General features: G+C 35.0%; 1 protein-coding gene across 5 annotated transcripts in view; it reads right to left on the bottom strand.

Annotated features, from left to right (window-relative positions):
* Positions 1 to 23,961, bottom strand: part of LOC126976512 (uncharacterized) — a 176,551-nt gene that overhangs the window by 109,020 nt on the left and 43,570 nt on the right. The window contains exon 1 of one of the 5 annotated variants that reach the window (XM_050824878.1): positions 19,154 to 19,319. The exons of the other annotated variants lie outside the window; for them this stretch is intronic. Coding sequence (XP_050680835.1) covers positions 19,154 to 19,256 — 103 coding nt within the window. The 5' untranslated portion in view covers positions 19,257 to 19,319. Of the gene's footprint in view, positions 1 to 19,153; positions 19,320 to 23,961 lie in introns of those variants that run through there. 5 annotated transcript variants of the gene reach the window in all.

The following is a 23,961-nucleotide window of genomic DNA, read 5'->3' as shown; positions in this document are numbered from 1 at the left end:
TCTATAGCCATTAATGTGAATTTTAGTATATAATTATTCGTTTTATTCTTTTTTAGTCTTAAAATAACATCATAAGTACTGTAAGGGTATCATGATTATTTATTTAGTCATTTATTTATTTGGGCACACTTACTGCAATGAACATCAGAAACATTGAGAATGTAATATTTTAATTATTACATTCTGCCTGCCTTTTACAAGTATTCACAGTATTCTCATATAAAGACAAATTAATTCTTTTTACATTTCTATTAGATCTTGAACTTAACGTAAATATCTAAATTTATTTATTATATTATATTAATATTTTATGTATAAAAAAATAACAAATGAAAGAAAATTACAAATAAAGAATAACGAGAAACGAGATCTGGAAAGGTCTTGAAACGTCGGGTTAACTAAAATAAAAATGTAACTTTTACGCAAACATCTAATCTAATCCGTTACAATTACACGCGTTTTAATCCTTTAAAAGTGTTTTATTTAAATATAGTAGGACATTTAAAATCTAGCGAAGGTGGGATGAAATCCTAAATTATTTCTATGCTGTGATAAAGAGAAAATCTTGGTGATGGGATAATAACCTAATCTAGCCGGCATCCTGTGCAAAGGAGCCTCCCACTGGTAACACACTGCTTAGATGAAAAACACACACCTTTAGTTCATCTAATTACGTTAAAAGATACATCTATCATCATACATATAAATAAAATTGGAGTGTCTGTTTGTAAAATATTACACGGTATATAAAAAACGGTTATTTCGATAGAAATAACCGTTTTTTACTACATGTATATGAATATATATACGGTACATATGCCAAAATAACTGCCTGTCTGTTTCTTCCGGCTAATCTCTGAAATGGCTGGACCGATTTTGACGGGACTTTTATTGGCAGGTAGCTGATGCAATAAGGAGAAACTTAGGCTACGTTTACTTTAGAAAAAAAAACTTTTATTTTGGAAAAATAAACTAATGTTGTAATGTCCAAGAAACGGTGTAACTCTAAAAATAATTAATATGGCAAAACAACGTTTGCCGGGTCAGCCAGTTTTAAATAACATAAATGCACTCTAATGGAAAAACTTTTCTTGCCTTTTGTAGTATCATCGTTATTGTTTGCGCCGAGTTACACTATCCAAGTCATCATGACAATCGTAAGAAATGATTTAACTATTTATCATGAAGGGAGCCGTTCAGTGACCAATGACCTGTTCGATGACCTCAATTTAGCTAATACCTCACCGCGTCACCGCTTGCCCCGTCCTAGCTGCTAGAAATCGATACACGAACCCTTCCTCACTATACTAATATCAAAGGTTTTCACTGTAGTTGTATTACGATAAATATTATCCCGAAAAATATCTCTTTTGTTTTCGTAAGCTGATTCAATAGGAATTAACATCAATTAGGACGGATTAGATGGAGATTTTATATACAATTTGGATTAAGCAGGCAACAGATTATATTGATTTTTTTTTCATTTTAACCTTACTTTTAAGTTTCCTTATATGGGAATTGATTAAAAAGGATTTATATGGCAAAATAAAATTACAAATTCGTTCTCAATTCGATTGGTATTTTTTTTATGTATGTACACCGATTACGCTGAGATTTATGAACCGATTTTCGTGATTCTTCTTTTGTTTGATGCGGAATTTTTGACATTTCATCCCATAAATTTTACATTGTTTGTCCCAGTAGTTTTCATTTTATAAACATTTTTATGAATTTTTTTGTTTACGCGGATGATTTTATTATAGTTTGTGTATTGCTTTTTATGAGTTTTCATTTAGATTGATTATATTTTTAAAGTGAAGTATTTATTACATCGTCTCAAACTTTTTCGTCTGTGTGTTGCATGTCGCGTGAGGGTCAGGCGGCGCCTATAGTCCCAGCAGCTGACCGTGTAGTGTAATAGACTATTACTCATTTGTGCCAGAGCTCCACGCTATTTTGTTAGTTTATTGATTAAAACAAAATAATATTTATATGTGCTATCTGAATAAAATTTATAGGTTCGAAGTCAGTGCCAAGCCAAAAACGTAATAGCAGGTACCTACACTCGCCACGCGTGACTTTGAGCGGGATAGCTTCGTCTAGAACCAAACAACCCAAGCGGGCAGACACCGACTTAAGCCCTGTCAATAGGTAGTACATACAAATAAAAGTATTTTATTAATATTAAAGGTTAAAGACTAGCAAATTTTCAGTGTTTGAAGTCGGTTTTTTTAAACGTAGTTTTTTTTTTTACTTTTTAGTGTCATTAAAATTTTTATAGTTGGTTAAGAAATTTTAAGATTTTGTAATGCTGTTTTACTGTCTATAAAATTAAATTTCCTATACAATGACTTCATTTTTATTTCAAAATAATTATCCAATATGGAGCTCGACATAAGAGATTAAAATAGAATCACATTCAGAATTTTTGTTCACCGCGATAAAATACTGTAAATTTTAAAAATGCTGCTGTAGTATTTTGTGCATATCTAGGATTAAAAAAAATCATATTTTCATATTATATATTTCATAGTAGTTACAAATGTTTTTTTTTTTGAAGTTATTTGTTTATTGTCCTATAGAATCCTCCTTATATCCTTTATCACTAAAGAGAATTTTTAGGAATTATTAAGCGTAGTAAGTTAATTAGTTAGTAGAGATTCATAAGAAATACATCAACAATAAAATCATTTATCTTATATCTTTAAACGAGCAATTCTTGTATATATATATATAATCTGAATCTCGGAAACGGCTCCAACGATTTTCATAAAATTAAGTATGCAGGGGATTTCGGGGGTGATAAATCGATCTAGCTAGGTTTCAATTTAAAAAAAATGGTTTTATCCATGTTTGAATGAGAAACAGCTACAATAACATTAGAATACAAAGGTAAATTTCGCCACTATATACAAGACTATTATAGCTCAGATGGGACATTGGGTGATCCGGAAAGCAGAAGACCCCGGTTCGAATCCAGATGTCCTATTAGTTTTTTTTTTGTTCAAGTTTTGTACATTCTTAAAAATCCGAGCAAGGCTCGGTCGTCCGGATATTAGTATATTATAGTTTATAACGACTCTTTTGTCTATCCATGCGCCCGTCTGTCTGTCAAGATCCTTTATTTCGGGAACGCGTGGAGGTATCTAGTTGATATATAACCATAATAAATTTACAGTTCTCAAGGGAAGCAAATATTATAGGGTAATTTTCGTTTGAACTAGAAGTACGATATTTGGCAATTAATATACCATATGCAACAAGAATAGGGAAATCTGAAAACTATAGATTTGTAAATAAATCATAAAAAAACAATGGCTTAAAATATCCAGCTATTACAGAGTTTAGCAAACTGTATAAACATACATCTGGTATTATGTTACTGTGTATTCATATTATGTCTTATAGGGCCAGATTATCAACTGGCCTTGCTTACATATTATGTACTTATTGCTGACAAGAAACGTGACTCAAATAATAGACTAATAACTCCGACATGATCATTATAACTACAATGTATTATATAAGTTGAAACCTATATTTGGTGAAACTACTACAATTCTGCCTGAAAATTACACAATATTTATTGACAACATTAAGACCATTATAACCATTGTTACAAAAACTGTTTTGTATTTTATCTCACTTTAAAAAAAGAAGAGGTTATCAATTTTATGTTCTGGTTTTGCGGAACCCTTATAGATTCGTCATGTCTGTCTGTCTGTTCGTCCGTATGTCACAGCCACAGTTCTTCCGAAACTATAAGTACTATACTGTGAAAACTTGGTATTGGTATTATACTTATTTTATATAACTATAATACCAATACCAATAACACATATTTTAGCATGCGGTATTCACCATTTAGTAATAAGACCTTTGTAACTTAGCATAATTATATCTGTAATTACATACGTACATATAACCACGACTGTTTCCCGTAGGGGTAGGCAGAGACCACTTCTTTCCACTTGCTACGATCCTTACATACGTGTTTCGCTTCGTCCACTTTTATTATTCCTTTCATACATGCTCTTCGGTTTAGGGTACTCTTGAACTGGCCTTTTTTCAAGACGTCCCTGATTTGATCTCGAAACGTCCGCCTACGTCTACCCCTTCCAACACTTTCATTCACACTGGCCTTATACACTTTCTTCGTCAAACGTTCTTCATTCATTCTCTCGACATGGCCAAACCATCTCAGCATACCTTTTCTTAATTTTTGTCACAACATCTTCTTTCAGACCACAACATTTCCTTATTTCACTAATATTATTAAACACCTTCTGCCTGTTAATAAAGGAATGGAAAAGCTCCATTCACCATGTTTCCTGCATTCACTCTTCTTTCAATATCACTCTCATACTTTCCACCTCTTGTAAATTTAGAACCCAAATACACAAACTCATTCACCTGTTCAATTTTTTAATATCCAATCACGATATTGCAGTCTGTAACTAACTCATCTATTTCAAACACCATCACTTTCGTCTTCTTTACATTCATCTTCATTCCCTTTCTTCCAAAAGCTCCACTCATAGCAGTTACCATCTCCTACAACTCCTCGGCCGAAGACGCAAGTATTACATGGATATCAGCATAGAGAAAACATTTGACGAGTAACTCATTCATTCTCAACCCACTTTAATTCTCTTTTAAATCTGTCAAGCAATTATTCATGAACAGATTAAACAGCCACGATGACGCTACACATCCCCTTTTTCGATATTAAACCATTCAGTGTATGCCCCGTTTATCCTTACTCAAGCAATAGAATCCCTATAAAGAGATTGCAATGCTCGTATGAGGACATTGCTCACACGTTCGCGGACAATGCACTTTATTATAGGCCTTTTCTAGGTCCACGAACGCGCAATAGACCTTCTTGTTTTTAGCCAAACACTTTTCGGGTATGCACCGCAAGGAAAAGACCTGATCCGTACATCCTATTCCCTTTCTAAATCTAGCTTGTGCATCCCATACTTTTTCGTCTGTTTCATTCACAACTCTTTCAATCAACACTTTCACATATAATTTACCGACGACGCTGAGAAGCCTTGTACCGCTATAATTTCTGCAGTCCTGCCGTGACCCTTTCCCCTTATACAATGGCACGATAACAGCTTTGAACCAGTCTCCTGGTACTTGCCCATTTCGCCAGAACAAATTGAAAAGGCGGTACAGCTGGCTAGACACTATGCCCTGTCCAGCCCTCAGCATCTCGACGGTAATCCTGTCATACCCTGCAACCTTACCTAATCTCATACTCTTCAATGCTTTTACTATTTCATACATGCTTATCTCACGTTCGTCAACATTTATGTTAGTTTCAATAGAAGGTGCCGGATGTTGTACATGCACTTCCTCTCCTTCACACAAACTTTCAAATTACTCCTTCCATCTCTTTACCACACATTTTTCTCCTCTTATAATGCTCCCATCCTGAATACACTCAGCTCCGAGGTAGAAGTTTTTCCTTTGGCTGTTTTGATGGATTTCCAGAAGAACTTGATGTTTGACTGGAAATCTTCTTCTGAAACCTATCAAATCATCATTTCGTTCTTCTTTCTTTCTAGACACAACTTCTTTCGCTACTGACTTCACTTCGCTTTTTTATACTTCGTTCTTGCATCGTTTATCTCGCCATCGGTTGTCTTTTGAAATTTTTGGTTAGCTTTTGTTGCTAACCAATCCAACCATGCTTTCTTCTTTTCTTGCACCGCCATTTGTATCTCTTTATCAATTCACACATTATAGTTCTTTCTTCCTTTCCTTCTCTTAGCTACCCCACATACCTCAACAGCAACATTCACGACTAGAATTACAATGTATAAAAATACGCAATTATTTTTATACTTTTTAGTGCATATTTTATCGATTGTTTTGGAATAGTTTTTTTGAAGTCGGTTGTTTTTTTGTTAAAATATTTTTTATTTTTTGATTTTTAGTGAATTTGAAGTACACTTACTAGCAATTTGTCTAAATATGTGTAAGAGGGCTATTCGTGCGATTTATAACCTAGGTCCTAGAATCATTAAGAGAAAAGTTTAAAGAAATAAACATTTTGACTGTTGCTTCTCAATACGATCTTGACGACCTGTATAGCCGAGTGGTAAGCGACCCTACCTACTAAGCTAGAGGTCCCGGGTTCGAATCCCGGTAGGTGCAAGCATTTATATGATGAATATAGATGTTTGTATCCGAGTCATGGATGTTTATATGTATTTATGTATGTTTATGTATATGTTTTTATGAATTTATGTATGTTTAAGTAAGTATATTGTATAAAATATATCATTGTCTTGTAACCCATAACACAGGCTATAAATGCTTAACTTGGGGCAAGATAATTTGTGTAAAAAGTGTGTCAATATTCTATATTCTATATATATAATACATTTTTTATAATGTTCTGTATGTTCATAAGCACATTGCGGAATTTTCTAGAAACTGTGACATTCATAATGTTAACACGAGGAACAAACATAAAATTGTTATGCCTACTACTCGGTTAGGTCGAGTTAGTAAGTCTTTTGTTGGGCGATGTATATGCTTCTACAATATGATCCCAGAAAATGTACAAAACAAATGTGTTACGAAATTTAAAAAAATTGTTAAAAAGCGTTTGTGTGGGAAAGGTATTACATTGTAATCCATATTTTATATTTAAAAAAAAAGACCGCTGAGTTTCTTGCGCCCATTCTTCTCAGGTCTGAGGCAGTCTCTTTTGAATGGGTGGTAGTTTTGACGTTCAATAAGTGATTTCAAATCCTGTTTTGAATAAAAATATTTGAATTTGAAGGGTTCCATTAAAATAAAAACCTATCAATACAAGCTCAAAGCAGTAAAAAATATTAAGAAATGTTTTATAAAATATATATTTATTTGTATTAATCTCCTCTCCACTATTTTTTTTTTGGATATTGAATCCAAAAATACTATATTCGTTCTAAGAAAAGTTGATAGCCCTATAGAGTAGGAATGGATACTTACTTACTTAAAATAAGGAACGAGACGAGCAGGACGTCCAGCTGATGGTAATTGATACGCTCTACCCATTGCAATGCAGTGCCGCTCAGGATTCTTAAAAAACTTAAAAATTCTGAGCGGCACTACAATTGTGCTCACTTTGAGACATAATATGTCAAGTCTCATTTGCCCAGTAATTTCACTAGCTACGGCGCCCTTCAGACCGAAACACAGTATCTGCATATTTATAAGCATTCTGTTGTTAACTGAGTCATATCAAAATATTTCCTGCAATTGCGACGAGACCTAACTTCAACCTGAAGTCTCCCAATGAATTTCATTGACCTAGGGTGAGGAGGTGTAACAGAAATAGCTCAATCTGCCGCGGCCCGGCCGGCTCTAATATTAGATCCCCGAATCAATAATGTGCATCACGGCTTGTTTCTGTCTGGCCCTTATATTTTGGTCATAAATATTATTAATACTAAACTAAACAAAACAACATGACGACATTGCTATTGAATTTGTCTCATACGTCGATAAAGAAGTTTCACTTCAAAATGTTTATTGTATATATTTTTGATCTATTCAAGGTTGGAACGCTTTTGTTATGTCAAAAACTTAAATTTTTTCCCCGCCACTTTATTTATGAGGTTCATATTAAACTACAACATGGATGTAGTTTTTAAGATACTTTAAAGCATATTGTGAGTGGAGTATTCGTAGGTACATTGCGCTATCGACAGTTCCCTCTCTAATCTCTGTCGAAGACCACAAACGATCGAAGACCTCACCAGCCGAATAAGCTAACAAAAACTAACAATTTCCCGCTAGGACATGCATAAATCAATCAGCAATAAATCTTAGCACCAAAAGAACCAAACAAAAAATTACAACGCATTTATATTCTGGAAATAGAATCATCTAATATATAAAATTCTCGTGTCTCGGTGTTTGTTACCAAACTCCTCCGAAACGGCTTGTGTGCATATCGGGTAGGTCTGAGAATAGGCCAACATCTACTTTTCATACCCCTAAATATAAATAAGGGTGACCCACCCCTATATATATTTTCTTATTTTAAAAATACATACAACTTCAAATTTTCACCCATCTACCGTGAACGCCTATTTTTGTATCGCGATTTTTATATTATTCTATTCCATCCACAAATCCGCAATAGGGTTACAAGATGGCAATCGAATGTAATAATTATAACGATAAATTTTATGTTAGATATATTTGGTAGGTCTGAGAATCGGTCGTCATCTATTTTTTATACCCAAAAATTTTAATTAATATTACGCGGCACTACAACTGCGCTCGTCACCTTGAGAGATAAAATGTTAAGTCTCATTTACCAGTAATTTCACTATCTACAGCGCCCTTCAGACCGAAACACAGTAATGTCACTTCACTGCAGACATAGGCGCCGTTGTGGTACCATAATCTAGCCGGCAATCTGTGGAAAGGAACCTCCCACTGGAGCAGTGTTGGTAACAAGACCATCAGCACAAACCAAAATACAATAAAAGAAGAATATATTGAATATAACATATATTTTTTAGATAAATAATGAAATCAAATAAAATGTTTTAATTCATGATTTCTTAACTTTGGTATGTAATTCTATGATTTTTTTACTTTTGTAATTAGTGCATCTACCCATAACACAAGATGGCATTTTAATTTTGTACCTATATCAAATTGTAAGCAATTCTGTCAACAACAAACGCGTGTGTACCGTTACCGTACCGTACCGTTTTCGTATCGAGAGAGTGACTACGACCAAAGGAACCAATTGACTCAATTTAGGGGATTGATTTTCGGCGCGCTAGTGACATATCTACCTCTTTTAATACTATAATATCATTGTGTTAGACCTCAAAATTCACACAGTTTGTTTCAAAGTGAAAACGGAAACAACTAAGTGGGTACAATACATACCTACAAATAGTTTCAAAGTATTAAACGAATTAACTTATCGTTTTATAATTTGAAATTGATAATATTCAGGCCTTTGATAATTTATACGTCTAGATCAGTGTTTCCCAACCTTTTTAAGGCCATGCCCCACCTTAACACTTCTAAATTTTTTATACCCCCCACATATAATTTTTAATTTATTTTGTTTTGTTCCCTTAAGAAGTATAAATGATAAGTTTTAGGAAGAAATCACTATAAAATTAAAATCAAAACATCGTAAATAAAATTTCAAAACATACAATGAAAAAGTGACATTCAAAATCGTTTTAATTTTGATTTCTATATTAGGTTCCAATTTACTCTAGTCGCTTTTTTTATCATTAAATCATTTACAGCTCTAAACATTCAGCTATATATGAAGATGGAAACGGTAGTAAAAGTTTTCTTACACATTCTTGGAATTTGCCTTTTTTGTTAAATTTGTCACCGATATCTAGCACTGCATTTAAATAACCCAAGGCTAAGAGTTATAGTCGTGTCGAGTCCATTTTTAAATTGCCCCCTTTTACTATAAAAATTGCCCCCTCTGTGGGGCGTGGGCCCCACGTTGGTCTAGATATAGGCTCTTGCTGCTAGACAGTCGATGGAAACAGGCCAGGTTTATTACTTCATTATACATACAAGCTACGTCTTACACTCGCGATTTGTATGTCATTTTGTATTAGTGTGCGTGCATTGTTCAAATAGAGGTTAATGGTCAACCGCAATTTTTTTTTCGAAGTGTTCACAGCTGTCACATTCTATCTAGACGTTACATAATTGATCCATGATTCAGACATTAATCGAGTCAATCGGTTGGAAAAAAACTTTTAAGTCCGGCCCATACTCTCTTGTACCAAAAGCGTATGTGAATGATTCGAAAACTTCTTCAAATTCTTGATGAAATAAATACAATATTTATATTAAGCATTTGTATGGATTCTTCCTGTATACAAATGCTTGATTCGTTATAAAAAAAAGCGAAATATGAGTTCCATCAAATCTGATCACTAACTTATCTTATACAGATAAAACTTGAAAGAAAAAAAAACAAATAGGTAAATGAGGTGTTAAGTTAAAAACAAAATAATACACATGACTTGATAACCTTCACCTTTTTAAGTCGATCAGAATGAACATTTAAGACCAATTAAATACCGCGGATATAATATATATATATATGACCAAATTGATATTTTTATAATATTGCAATTATTGAAAACATAAAACGAAATAAATTTGATTAGTAACGCCCACAGTCAATATTAATAAATAAATATTCCAATCTTCAGTTTAAGACGATTTAAGATAAGACGAATGTCAATCGATCCTGAATTTATTAGTCCCGATTCTACCAATACACTTGAAACTAAGTTTGATTAAACGTAGTTTTACGTAAACTAGTTCAAATGGCATTTTGAAGTCTTGATCTCGATTAAAGACGCTTTGGCTTTCACAAATACATTTTAAGCGAGCTTAAATCTGAGTTTAATTGTCATAAACTAACATAAAAAATTATTAGAATGCAAACAAACAGCTGACACAGCTGCCTCGATAAGTCTGAAGCAAATCAAAATTCTTATATGTCAACGTTTTAGTTAGAAGGCCATAAAAATAATTTTGTAAATAATTTAGTTTAAGACATCTAGTTTTATATTTCTTTCTTCTTAGTGATACTAGTAACACTATAAAATCAACCTGTGGATAACGGTGTGGGTTCTCACTAGAAATTAATTTAATACTGTACTTTGAAATTGTAAAATGTATTGTGTGAACTGTTTGTTATCTCAAAGAAATAGAATAAAATAAAACGTTTATGTTACCATAGCGACAGTTACAGGCTCTTGAACGCGATCAAATATCGAAAATTCGGCGGTCAGCATTTAAAAGCGTGTAGGCTATAACTGCGTTCAGTTGGAGTTGGTGAAATACGAATTAAATCTGTCATCTCGTTTCTTCATCTAATCGCGTTCTACTTCTGTGAAATTGTGAAATCAGCTCTAATACATACATAGATAGATTGAAAAACATTTTATAAAAGCAATTCACAACAAACAGTTATTGAAATGCTAAAAGCAGGAAATGGATTAAAATCATCAATATAGGATTGCGGTTGAATCCATATCAATTATAATTCATAGCTCTTTTAATATTTAGCTAGGAAGAGGGCGATGTAGTTTCAAATGTACGATAAAATGGCATCATAGTTCGTATGAGCGATTTCTCAATTTATACCTACGCTTCAGTATGACGACCTGTATAGCCGAGTGGTTAGCGATCCTACTTACTCGCTACTAAGCTAATCCGGTCCCGCGTTCGCATCCCGGTAGGTGCAAGATAGATGTCGGAAACAAACATCCATACCGTCATGGATGTTTAAATGTATTTATGTATGTTTAAGTAAGTATATTGTATTAAATATATCGTTGTCTTGTAACCCATAACACAGCCTATATGTGCTTAATTTGTATAAAAAGTGTGTCAGTAGCCCGGTACTGTTACTAGCTACGGCCTACGACGTCTTGCAAAACGAAGGACTAGTTTGTACGAGCGATGGTCAACTTATACCTACGCTTCAGTAGCCCGGAATTGTTACTAGCTACGACGTCATGCAAACCGAAGCACTAGTTTGTATGAGCGATGGTCAACTTATATCTACGCTTCAGTAGCCCGGTATTGTTACTAGCTACGACGTCATGCATAACGAAACACTAGCATATAGGCATTCTTTGCTAAACAATGACATCAAAAAGAATTCTAAAGGAATCAATTTTGAGAAAATAAATGCCTTTTATGCCTTTTTATGCCTTTTTTTATTCTGTGGGTAAGGACAAAGCCACCGGTTCTAACTTAGCCCAGTCGCCAGCAAGTATGGGCAAGTATATGATATACTGTACCAACCCTCTCTTTAAAACTAAATAAATACCTGTATACACAATGATGTTTATGAATTTTATGACGAGGTATATCGCAGAAACTTATCAGAACAAATAATTACATGCACTAGATATGCGAGAAAATTTCACTAATGCAAATAGTCGTAATCGAGTGCGATACCAACGGATGATTAAAAGGTTTACAGAGGCATTAAATATGTTCGTTGTCGTACAATGAATAGGATATTCACGTGATTCATGAATACACAATAAATTAGTGCCAAGATAAAAACCGACCTGAAACAACGGTACGATACTGAACGTAATGTATGCCGATGACTTATCAAATTTAAAAGCATATTCCGTAAAAGAGGTTAGGTCAATTACTTGGACGAATTAAACATCGTCCAAGGTTAAATAACTACAAGTAAAAGAACCTAGGTGGAATTGGCTCTATTGGTTCTGCATATTGGCTTACGCTGGTCATATTTTCCTATCACAGTTGGTTATTTGAAACTATGTATTTACATAATATTTTCAACATGCTTTACAAAGAGGATGTAAATGCTACATAAATTGAGTAAAAACGGAAATTTTGTTGACTATGACACGTGCAGTCATTTGACATAAGTTTGAAATAGCACTAATTACAGTAACGCGATTGCCGACGAAGTATAATCCGGCTAAGCGAACGAACGAACTAAGTTTTGACGAGGGCGGCACTGAAAATTTCGGGAATAAAGGAAGTGACACAACATTACTATTTAAAAATGTATTTATTGCTTTTCGAAGTATTATCCGCGAAATTTGACACATTTTTCCATACGATGGAACCAATCATTGAAGCAACCATTCCATTCGGAAGTTGGTGTCTCCAAAATGGCCGTTTTGTAGGCGTCCACAGCTTCTTCAGGTGATGAAAATCTCTGACCACGCAATTTATTCTTTATTTTAGAGAAAGAATAGAAATCATTAGGGCTTAGGTCGGGGCTGTACAGCAGATGGTCTAATCTCTATGTTTTCTTGCTCTAAAAACTCTTTTGTTCTGTGCGCGGTGCGAGAACTCGCATTGTCGTGATGGAGGATGATGCGGCGGTTGCAGTTCTCTTTACGGAGTTCAGAAACGACCTGTGGCAAAAAAATGCCATTCTGCAATAACCATTATTTGTCCCTCAAGAGGAATAGTCGCAACATGACCGGTTTTGGAGACATACGTGGCCACCATTTTTTTTGCAACACTTCGTGAACGAACAATTTTTGTTGGCTTTAACTCATTTTCGAACACCCAAACTCGTGGCTGGTTTTTTGTTTCGGGTTCGTACGCGTATATCCAGGATTCGTTACCTGATACGTTGTTGTATACAGCATTTGAGGATCCTGCGTGGAATCTTTCGAGAGTTCAGACGCACCAAGTAACGCGAGCCGCTTTTTGCTCTCCACAGAGCAAGCAGCGGTATCCATCGGGAAAACAACTTTATTACACCTAATTGTTCATGCAAGATTTTTATTTGTCTCATGCCAATGTCTAAAGTTGCCTGAATTTCGCGGTATGTCACATGTTGATCTTCCTCAATCAGCTTACGCACAGCATCAACGTTTTCTTTGGTGACTGCAGTTTTTAGATGACATTGACGGGGACCATTACTGAGCTTGACACGTCCACGTTGAAATTCAGCAAACCAGCGATAAATTGTGTTTTTGGATGGGGCTTCATCACCAAATGCAGAATCATCCGGTCAACACACTGTTTTTGTGTTAAGCCACCTCGAAAATCATAGTAAATCATCGCTCTAGAATTTTCTCGAGTCAATTCCATTTTCTCAACGACTAAACAAGTTTGAAAAGACCTTGTGACAAGTCCGAGAATCTTTTTTTAAATAAATAAATGGTATTCGATTTTAAAAACCAAGGAGTTTTCAATTAAAAGAAATAAAAATGTGACAGGAACAGTGGAAATATTATATTCCCGATACTTTTAGTGCAGCCCTCGTAAAACATAGTGGATTTTTGCTATCTCTGTTTTTGACAACATTATAGCCGTCATCTGTCAATCTATCAATGACTGCACGTTTCATACAATCGAGTGAATCGCTTTTTTCTTGGAGATTTTCGCTAGGCTGGCCGTTTAGTTTAAGGTTTATGGTTTAGTGTCAAATAATACAGGACAACAATAAACTAATTAGCTTTATGGGTAAAGAAAAGTTTATTTAATTGTATCAGCTGTCAAATGTCACAGTTTTTAGATGCAAATACAACTCGGTTAGCTGAAAGATAAACTAATACTATAAACTAGATCAGGCCACGAAGTAAATACTATCTATTGTCATTGAAATTAGTTTCATTAATTAAATTAAAAGATAACATTATTTCCATAATAGTATTAACAATCAGATTAAATTAATAATACATTTTGTTTCGTTCTCATCAGTGCTTCCCAGACTTAGTTACAATAGTTTGAAAGATATTCTAATCAAATGATATAATTTATATAAATTAAAAATTATAATACAAAAAATATTTATGATAAAATTTAAGTTACAGATATGATCGTAGTATCGTTTGTGCCTTAGATAATTTATACGTCTAGAAAGACTGCGACAGCTGTAAACTTGTCGAAAAAAATTGCGGCGAATTCTTAACCCCTATTTTCAGCAACGTACGCACACTAACATAAAGTGGCATACGTACGTATGCTAGACGTATAGATTATACAAGTTATGTTCTTTGCCATGTATACGTATGAGGCTGAGACTGGGGTTTTTACTAAGGAGATCCTCCAGAAACTTCAGGTAGCTCAAAGGGCAATTGAGAGAAAACTGGTAGGAGTTACACTGAGAGACCGTAAAAGAAACGAATGGGTCAGAGAGCAGAGCAAAGTGAGCGATGGAACCAAACGTGTTGCGAAATTGAAATGGGAGTGGGCTGGCCACGTCGCCCGCAAGCATGGCTCGTGGTGCAAGGCAGTGATGGAATGGAGACCGTGGGGTGAGAAACGCCCGAGAGACCGAAACCGCAGATGCGTTGGTATGACGATATCAAAAGACTGGAGGGAACAAAGTGGTTGGAAACTGCTCAAGCCCAAGACCGTAAAAGATGGCATAAACTGAAGGAGGCCTATACCTTAGAGGTTGAGAACGGCTAAAGAAGAAGAAGAAGTTCTTTGCCAAAATGCCAGCTAGCTGGGAATCAAAGCGTTGTCTTATTCTTTCGCAACGCACTAGTGAGCAAGTGCATTTGTATGTTCTGATTTGTAGGGCTCTGGGCACCATACATAAGCTAGTGACATTTATTGGAGTACTACCACAATATAAGTAATAGATCTCCTTGTGCTAGGGTTGGTACATACAAAATGATTGACGACGCGGATGGCACGGCGCAGCTAATTAAACTCGGGCAACGACAAGTCTCGGCGGCCGGCGTAAGGCGCGGCACGCAATTGTTTTGTTTTCCCAAGATTGCTTAGCGGCCGTGTAAATCATTTGTATGTGTGCGTACGTCGATTGGGGCACTCTAGTATGAAGTTAAATTACCTATTGTTCTATTATTGAATTGTGCTACTACGGCTTGGTATTGAATGTTTAAAGTACCGAGTGCATTCGCGATGCCTTTTTTTCCTGGTGGTAAGTGTTAAGGTAAAGTTTAAGCAATACTTCGTTATAGTGGACCGGGCGCATTATTTACTATTATGTAATCGTCTTTCTCATCTCGCTATTACTTATCATAACAAAATTGACAGTTGTAGGACAGCTATTACCGTACCGTAAGGCGATCGTGACACGTACACACAAGTTCTCTCGAATATAATTATTAAAACGCGGTTTATCATTGAATTTAGTTAAATTTAATTATTGCAAGTTTTTATAAGCATATATTTTTGATAGTCAATGTGTTTTCATTAAATGTAAAAAGTTAAATAATTATATTAAGTGAATTTTAAGCAACAGTGAGCAATTGAGTGAGCAAATAATCTTATAAAAAAGCGGAGATAACCGAAATTATTGGACGTTATAAGCAAATGTTCGCTTTCTAACTTAGCCGGATTATGCTTCGTCGCCAATCGCAATACTGTAAACTATTTCAAACTTATTTCAAATCACTGCACGTGTCATACTAAACTAAATTTAATTTCTTAGCCAGTCCCGCCTCTTATTACGTAGTATTTACATTCTCTTTGGATATAATATTTAAATTTCTATCAAATGTCAAATGGGTGTCGGCAATGAGATCTGAGTCCAAAGAGCGGTCATTGGCTAATTAATAAAATTACAAAAAAGCTTTTTACCGTGAGGGTAATACGAGCTCAGTCCTTTTTCACCATACCAAATCTGCCCAATGTACCAAAGGAAGTTTTCTCTACAAAAAAACATGTTAACAAAGTCGAAAAAACTCGTGTCCTTGAATCCTATCACATTATATAAGTGTATTTCTAACTAGCTTTAACCGGTACGCGTTGCAATGAAAAAAAAAAACGTGTACCCGACAGAAGTGATAACTTAAACTTATCTAACTTGAACTATTTAATATTGAAATTTTAAATTACTTGAGAAAAGCTAAGGTTATAATTAAAATTTATGTATATTGATATGATAATGTAAGGAAAGGTTATTTATTAATAAAATCTTTTATCGATTATAAATAAATAATTATTCTTAGTTACAATTCTTGAAAATGTACATTAAAATTTTGTGTGTTGTCCTATAAAAGTAACAATTAGTAATAATGAGAAAGGAGGAGCCTGCCTACCGCTGCCGTATGCATGAGAGAAAGGGAAGCCAGACAGACGGACAAGCGCCGTAACGCGTTACGTTACGAAGCAGTTTACGCTCCCATAAGAACTTATCACTTCAAAAATCATTTATATACCATTTTTTAAGCCATGAACCATGAACGTATCCAGAGCACTTTATCAAAGCTTTATCTCAATCTGATCAATGATTTCGGATCGCATAGTGAGAGAACATACAATCATTGATATTTAGTTATATATATAGGAAGAAACCCTGACAGCATAGTGTCTATCTTCTGAAAATGATTCTCGGTACACATTTTTATCATTTAGCCCGAGCGAAGTCAGTACAAGTCACTAGTAAAAGTTTACAAGAATTTTGCATATGCAAACAATATGGCTAATCTGGTGTTGTGCAGCATAACCGTAATACCGGTAGCAAAGAAGGACGGTGACTTCCGATATATATCAACATTACCATATTAAAAGAGATATATAGGACCTTTGTGGAATGTTTGCGGTTTTGCAAAATTGTCTTTAATGTGAAATTTTATTTACTGTAGCTCCAAAGAGGATAATAAGAGGTCGGACTGCCTAAATATTGAAATTTAGTTTAGTATGAAACGTGTAGTGAGATTTGACATAAGTTTGAAAAAGTAATTACAATATGGCGGCGAAGTATAATCCGGCTAAGTTTGAAAGCGAACAGTTGCTTAAGACGTAGTGGATTTCGGCTATCTCCGTTTTTTACAAGATTATAGCCGTCATTTATCAATAAATCAATATCGCTTTTTTCTTTCGCTAGACTGGTAAATGTTAAATAATTATACGGATATGTGTTTCTCATGTATGGTGGAAATATTTACAGGTAATACATACATAGACATGCATATAAAATTATTTTATAACTGTGTCTGTCTGTAATAACGAATTATATAAATCTAAAACATATTTTACAACTACTTCTACAATAATTAAAAGAAAAATATATTTAATGAATAAAAATTAAATAAATTATTTAAAAAAAAACAAAGCCTACCTGCGCTTAAATTCACTTTCAGAATTATGGTTATTTTGAATAATAATTACCTACCACCCTTTGATTAAGGATCGGTCTCCGCTGCGCTACAGCTAGATATCGCAGGCGTAGTCGCAAGGTGCGGCAACTAATACTACGCGCAAGTGGGCGTACTTGACCCAGTCTCGAAAAATGTGTGACAATGATATGCCACATGTTCTGTTAAACTTTGCTAATAATTGTAACTAAAATGCCGGGTTGCGTAGTACTTTGTAAAAATAATAACTAGAAGAAATACTAAAAACACTGGGATCACATATTATCAGTAAGTATTTTGTATTTTATTAATTTCAATGTAAAATCACACGAAGAGTATGTTACAAAATGTGAAAAATGTCAAGATGAGTCGACAACAAGCATCTAATAGTTGCCGTTATAAAAACGCTATTGTTCTTAGTTAGTGCGGTATCTAGTTGGAGCGCAGCGGAAACCAATCCTTAATCTCAGTATATAGGTAGGTACATATAGAACATACCTTCGAGAATTGACAGACACAAAATTATGTATATTTATATATACTGTTTAGTTTGACAATTATATACAAATATTTGCTTTGTACACAAACGTCATAGCAACCGCTTGTTAGAATAGACCAACTGACAGCTCGATAATGCGTATTCAAATTTTTGTCTGCGAATAGCTAAATTTGTTTAGTATTCAAAATATGATGGAGCTAATGTAAATCGTGGCTGACTGTTTACGATTTGTCAATAAATAACCGGTTACTTTTCTTGCTGTAGCTCCGTTGGAGATATTCTTCTCTTTTTCACGCTTGTCGGTCCATTCGCTAATATTTTTTAAGTCTATGGTTTGTACCTTCCATCCTCACTTCGTGGTATGACAGTACAAAATTATTGTTAAAAGATATTGGTTACTGATGCTAAAATATCAATAATAGTGCTATTATCGGGTCCAGTCATTCGTCCAAAAAGCCATCGAAATCATCCATTCACTGTCAAATCATGTACTTTTATTTAAAATAGGATATAAGATCACTTAATGAAAGTCAAAAACTACCGCCCATTCGAAAAATTGTGCCTCAGACCTGAGAAGAACGGGCGCAGCAAACTCACTTTGTGTCAACATGTTCCGGTCGCTATATTCCCGAACAGATATGACTTTATTAACCTACATGTCTCGAGGGTACTCTCATCTCGAAAGCCGGCAACGCCTCTCGTGGCGTCTTGTCTATGGCCACTTGCCCGTTTGCCCTCTCTAATTAAAAAAAAAAAACACGATTAACGCCTCCACAAACATCGACTTTGTATCTTACAAAGAGAATGTAAACACAAGAATTACCTCTTATTGCGGCTAATAATACTACTTTGGCATTGACCATAACTAGTCATAACAAATTAAAAACAAGTTTATCACTTGTATAAATCAGCAAGAAAAACTCTCGTATTATCATAAATACGTAAATGCCGCTTATCTTAGTAATTAATAATATTCTTGCGAGGTGATTTAACCCATTCACCGAGTTCAGTCTGATTTTGAACTTGACCAAGGGGCAATCGCGTTAACTCGGGTTAACCTTACCATTAATTTGCCGGTCTGTAAGTGTATCTTCTTCATCCCACCAAGGTTGATCCTGGCTACGACTAGCCCTTTCGAAACTCCCATAGAACTGAAACTCCATCATTGAGTAGCTAATATATTAAAAATATATTTTCTACGGACAGTATTAGTGGTTGGAAGCACTTCACTATATTGAATCACAAACACCGCGTCTCTGTAAAGGCTTACGCTGTACTGATTTGTTATTAACTCGATTTAACATAAACGAGATAAAACTTGGACTATTGACGTATTAAAAGTAAATCAATAATGTCAGCGTTCGGTGGTAAGATAATCGAGATGTGTTTCCGCCTGTGAATTGTTTTCGTGAATGTTGTATTCGCAAGTTCTGAATAGACCTTGTGAGAGTATCACAACCGGAACAGCAGTGTATGCATAGCTCAAACATTATAAGGGGCATCGACAAATACCCTTGAGAGCGGTCTTTGTATAAGTCCAGTCGCTATGTTATTTCTTTTGTCTGAAACTTTTTTTTATATTGTGTTGACTTGGTTTGGCTGCAACTTTGTGTGCATGGATTTAGATATATCTCCCGTTCAAGAAAATACAACATGCCAGTGGGAGGCTCCTTTGCACAGGATTCCGGCTAGATTATGGGTATCACAACGGCGCCTATTGCTGCTGCGTAGCAGTAGTGTGTAAGCATTATTGTGTTTTGTGTGAAAGGCGCCGTAGCTAGTGAAATTACTGGGCAAATGAGACTTAACATCTTATGTCTCAAGGAGCCAAGCGCAATTGTGGTGCCGCTCAGAGATAATGGATTTTACAAGAGTCTTGAGCGGCACTGCATGGCAGGACGTATCAATTACCATCAGTTGAACGTCCTGCTCGTCTCGTCCCTTATTTTCATAAAAAAATATCTTTGTCTAATCGTTAGTATGACAGTCAACACCATTGATTTAGCGTTTTGCGTTGGATATAGACTTGATCTTGCCCTACGCAAGTGAAATATGAAAGTAATTCTAATGTAAAAAAGCTTCAGTGGCGCAATAGGTTCGATCCTGGAACGCCACGTACCAATGTGTTTTCGATTTCAGAATTCATCATCATCATCATCAGCCGGAAGATGTCCACTGCTAGACAAAGATCTCTACGGCGGTCGGTCCTGCGCTGCCCTTGTGCAACGAATTCCAGCGATCTTGACCAGATCGTCGGTCCATCTTGTGGAGGCCTACGTGGTCGCCATTCGAGGACTTTTCCACCCCACCGGCCATCTGTCCGTCGAACTATGTGCCCTGCCCACTGCCACTTAAGTTTCGCAATCATTTGTCCTATGTCGGCAACTTTGGTTCTCCTACGGATCTCCACATTTCTGATTCGATCTCGCAGGGAAATTCCAAGTATAACGTTTCGCGAATTCATATATACGTTTATTCTAAGCTTTATAATGTCAGCAACGGTCTTATTATTCCTCAGGTGTTACAAGAGAGTATAGGCGGTTATCACTTACCATCAGGTAATCCATTTGCTCGTTTGACCTCTTCTTCCATATAAAAAAAAATTCTATGATCTAAAAGTAGTTTAAAGAAACTAAAAAACAGGCTATGGTTGAAAAGATATTGGTTAAAATTTAAAATGAACATCAATTCCTGCCTTATCGACGATAGATGAAAAAAATTATATAAATTAACAAAAATCTTATTTTTCAAATTGAAAAATAAAATAATTTTATCAAATTATCGATTACAAACAAACTTACATACAGGTTAAGCTAATAAAAATAGTGAAAAAAAAGCACACGGACATATTAACAAAACGAGAATAGGTTCGAAGCGACCTTAAGTCATAAAGTTTAATTTTCGTATTCTTGTAACATAAATTGCAATTGTAATAAGGGAAATCGTATGATACGTATTCTAGTAGCAAGATCGAATGTCAATTGTTGGGAGATGCGTATTCTGCTAATTTTTTACGGATGGAGAAAGGTTCAGATTCGAGAAAACTGCTTTTTTATCATGTCTCTCTCGACACTACCTCAAAGCATGCAATAATTTCAACCAAGCAATGATGTATGGTAGTATAGGGTGCCATTGATCACTAACCATAAATTAAGCCTTAAGGTCATTTCATCAAAGTATATAATTCAATTAAATCTGCAAGATTTGCAAATAATGAATCGTGTATTTCAATATCGTTGTCAACACTCCCCCCACTATACAAGATCTAATTATAACCCATTTCTATTTATAGAAGCACGATAAATATGACGTCTCCATATTAACGCTTCCATGCTAATTTATATGCTAATTCTATATATTATAAATGGTTTATAGCTGGATGACTCTACGATATCGCGAAAGTGGTATCGGTTTCATTCCGTGCTGGTAATTCATACTTAAAACATTTAACTGCAGCAGAACTAACTGTACCTATCAACCCTAGTTACCCACCATTTTTCGACTGGGCAATGTGTGATTACATACACATACATACCTTGTTACAAACATACATACACACATACATACATTGCACTAAACATCACTCCACTTTCTGGCGAGTATGTTCTTTTATCAAATAGTCCATCGGACTATCAGATCATATTACATCACAAGTGATCTTCTCCACCCCCAAGCACACAGATTAGACAAGATTTTTCAGATACACCAAAACCGAGTGTGCTATACGGCACCCTACTCCCTCGCCAAGGTTTGACCCTTATTTTCCTTAAAGATGGTTTATTTTGCAAAGCTTGTTTCAAGAGCTTTTAGATACATTCATTCAAATCATCCTTAATATAATCAATCTATTGTCACGTCAAATAATACGCATTGACAGAACACTGTGCAAGCGCCAAAATCGCGCCAATCTGCACCGTACCGCACACAGCGCGCGGATCAGGAGGGTTACACGCAAAATCGACAACGATACATACGGAACGATACGATAATACTCCGAATATATCGCAACTACCCTACACTAACAAACGTTCGAATTCCTTATCGTTTATCGTAACCACAGACTAATATTTAAATTTTTTTACAATGTTGAAACCTTGAAAAACTAAATATTATCTGTGCTATGTCGCTGTCAAAAGTCAAAACATAGTTTAGACGCAAAGGACCATGCCAGACTTTGCCCCACCAATTTACATCATTTATACACAATGTACATTTTCAAGAACTATATAATGAATATAATATGACCATATTAAATTCAATAAATAACACAAAACATGCGAATAAATAAAATGTAAAAAGTAACTCAAACCTTCTCGTCGACTTCCTATTTGTCAGGCGGCCATTTGCATTACTTTCTACGCATAAACGATCAATAAAACGATTTAAATTACTTGGTAGTGTTTCATATGTAATATATTTAAATATTTGGCGTATGTTTATTTATTTAATATACACCAAAGGACTCAAGAAATCGACTCCACAATCAAAATAAAAGCACCACTACAACATAAATTAACGATAATTGCAACGACAGCCTCGAAGGTGTTGAGATTAACGTAAAAGTGACGTTTGATTATTTGTCAAATTCGAATATTCGTCTCTGACATTTTCAACTAAGAGTAGGGTTAGGACCGATAATATCGATTGATATTTCGTTCGTTCAATCATAGTTTCGACATTGAATACCATGTAACTAAGTAGGGTTCGTCACGACTAATGCCACGATATATCAAAAATCGATTTTAGGAGTAGGCCGCTAGAGAGCGCCGATTCGCTCAGGTAAAAACAAGTAGGTGAAAAAAAAATGTATTGTAAACGGTCTTATAGCAAAGAGCTCCGGCCAATGTCTCAAGCGGCTGCAAATCCCAGCTATTTAGGGTAGTTAAGGGTCATATCCAGAAGACAGCTGGTTTGGGAACGGTGCGCATCGTGCTGAAGTTCCTCAGTTTGTCGCCCTAACCACCAGCGGAAATCATTTTGATATGATCATTATATCATTATTTTGATATTTTTTGTATGGAAGAGGAGAATGTTAAGTGATCACCGCCGCCCACATTCTCTTGCAATACCAGAGGAATGACAGGACGAAGTGTTCGTGTTTTTTTGATCATTTGATGTCGTATCGTCCCGGAAACACCGCACAAGAACTTGTACTATAACATATTCTCTGGCCCAAGGAAGATCTTCCCTGAGTTTTATTGTAGGTAGGTAAGTGGAAGAAAGTTCCTTGAAAACCGCACTGTGGAGTTATGCCACACATCCAGATGGTGGGGATGATATAGTAATTTGGGTATATATATGACACCCTAATATATAAGTATTCGTATTCATAATATTGATTTTTTTTTGTTTTAATATATAAATTTAGGAAATATGTTGTAGAGATTGTTTATTCAATAAATTTTAGTTTCCTAAGGTATTTATTCCAAGATATTACTCGTCTATGCAAATTACGGAAGAAAATATAAACTTGTGAAATAACCTTTTATTATAATTAATATTTATTTTCAAACTTATAAAAAGAAAACAAATATTTCGTGAATCTTATTGAAATTCTCCTTGAATGATATATTGTCACGAATACATAAAGGTATGCTAACAAAAAGCCGGGTCGTAATTAATTTCTGTATTTCATGTAGTATATCACATATCTAATTCTTACCTCATTTAAAACTAATGAATGCTAATTATTTGAAACTTGTTCCGTAGATTAAAGTTTCATGTTCGCTGGTGACATCATCAAAGAGCACGATATTATAACTTGATATCAAAATACAGCATACAGTACATATAAAATTCTAGGTACTTATATACAATCATGCCTGTCTCCCACCAAGGTATGTCCAAAAACACTTTATCAAGTTTCTTTCA

The sequence above is a fragment of the Leptidea sinapis genome, chromosome 41, assembly GCF_905404315.1.
Source record: "Leptidea sinapis chromosome 41, ilLepSina1.1, whole genome shotgun sequence".
Taxonomy (NCBI): Eukaryota; Metazoa; Arthropoda; class Insecta; order Lepidoptera; family Pieridae; genus Leptidea; species Leptidea sinapis.
Note: the sequence above shows the minus strand (reverse complement) of the source record. Positions and strands in the feature narration are given on the sequence as shown.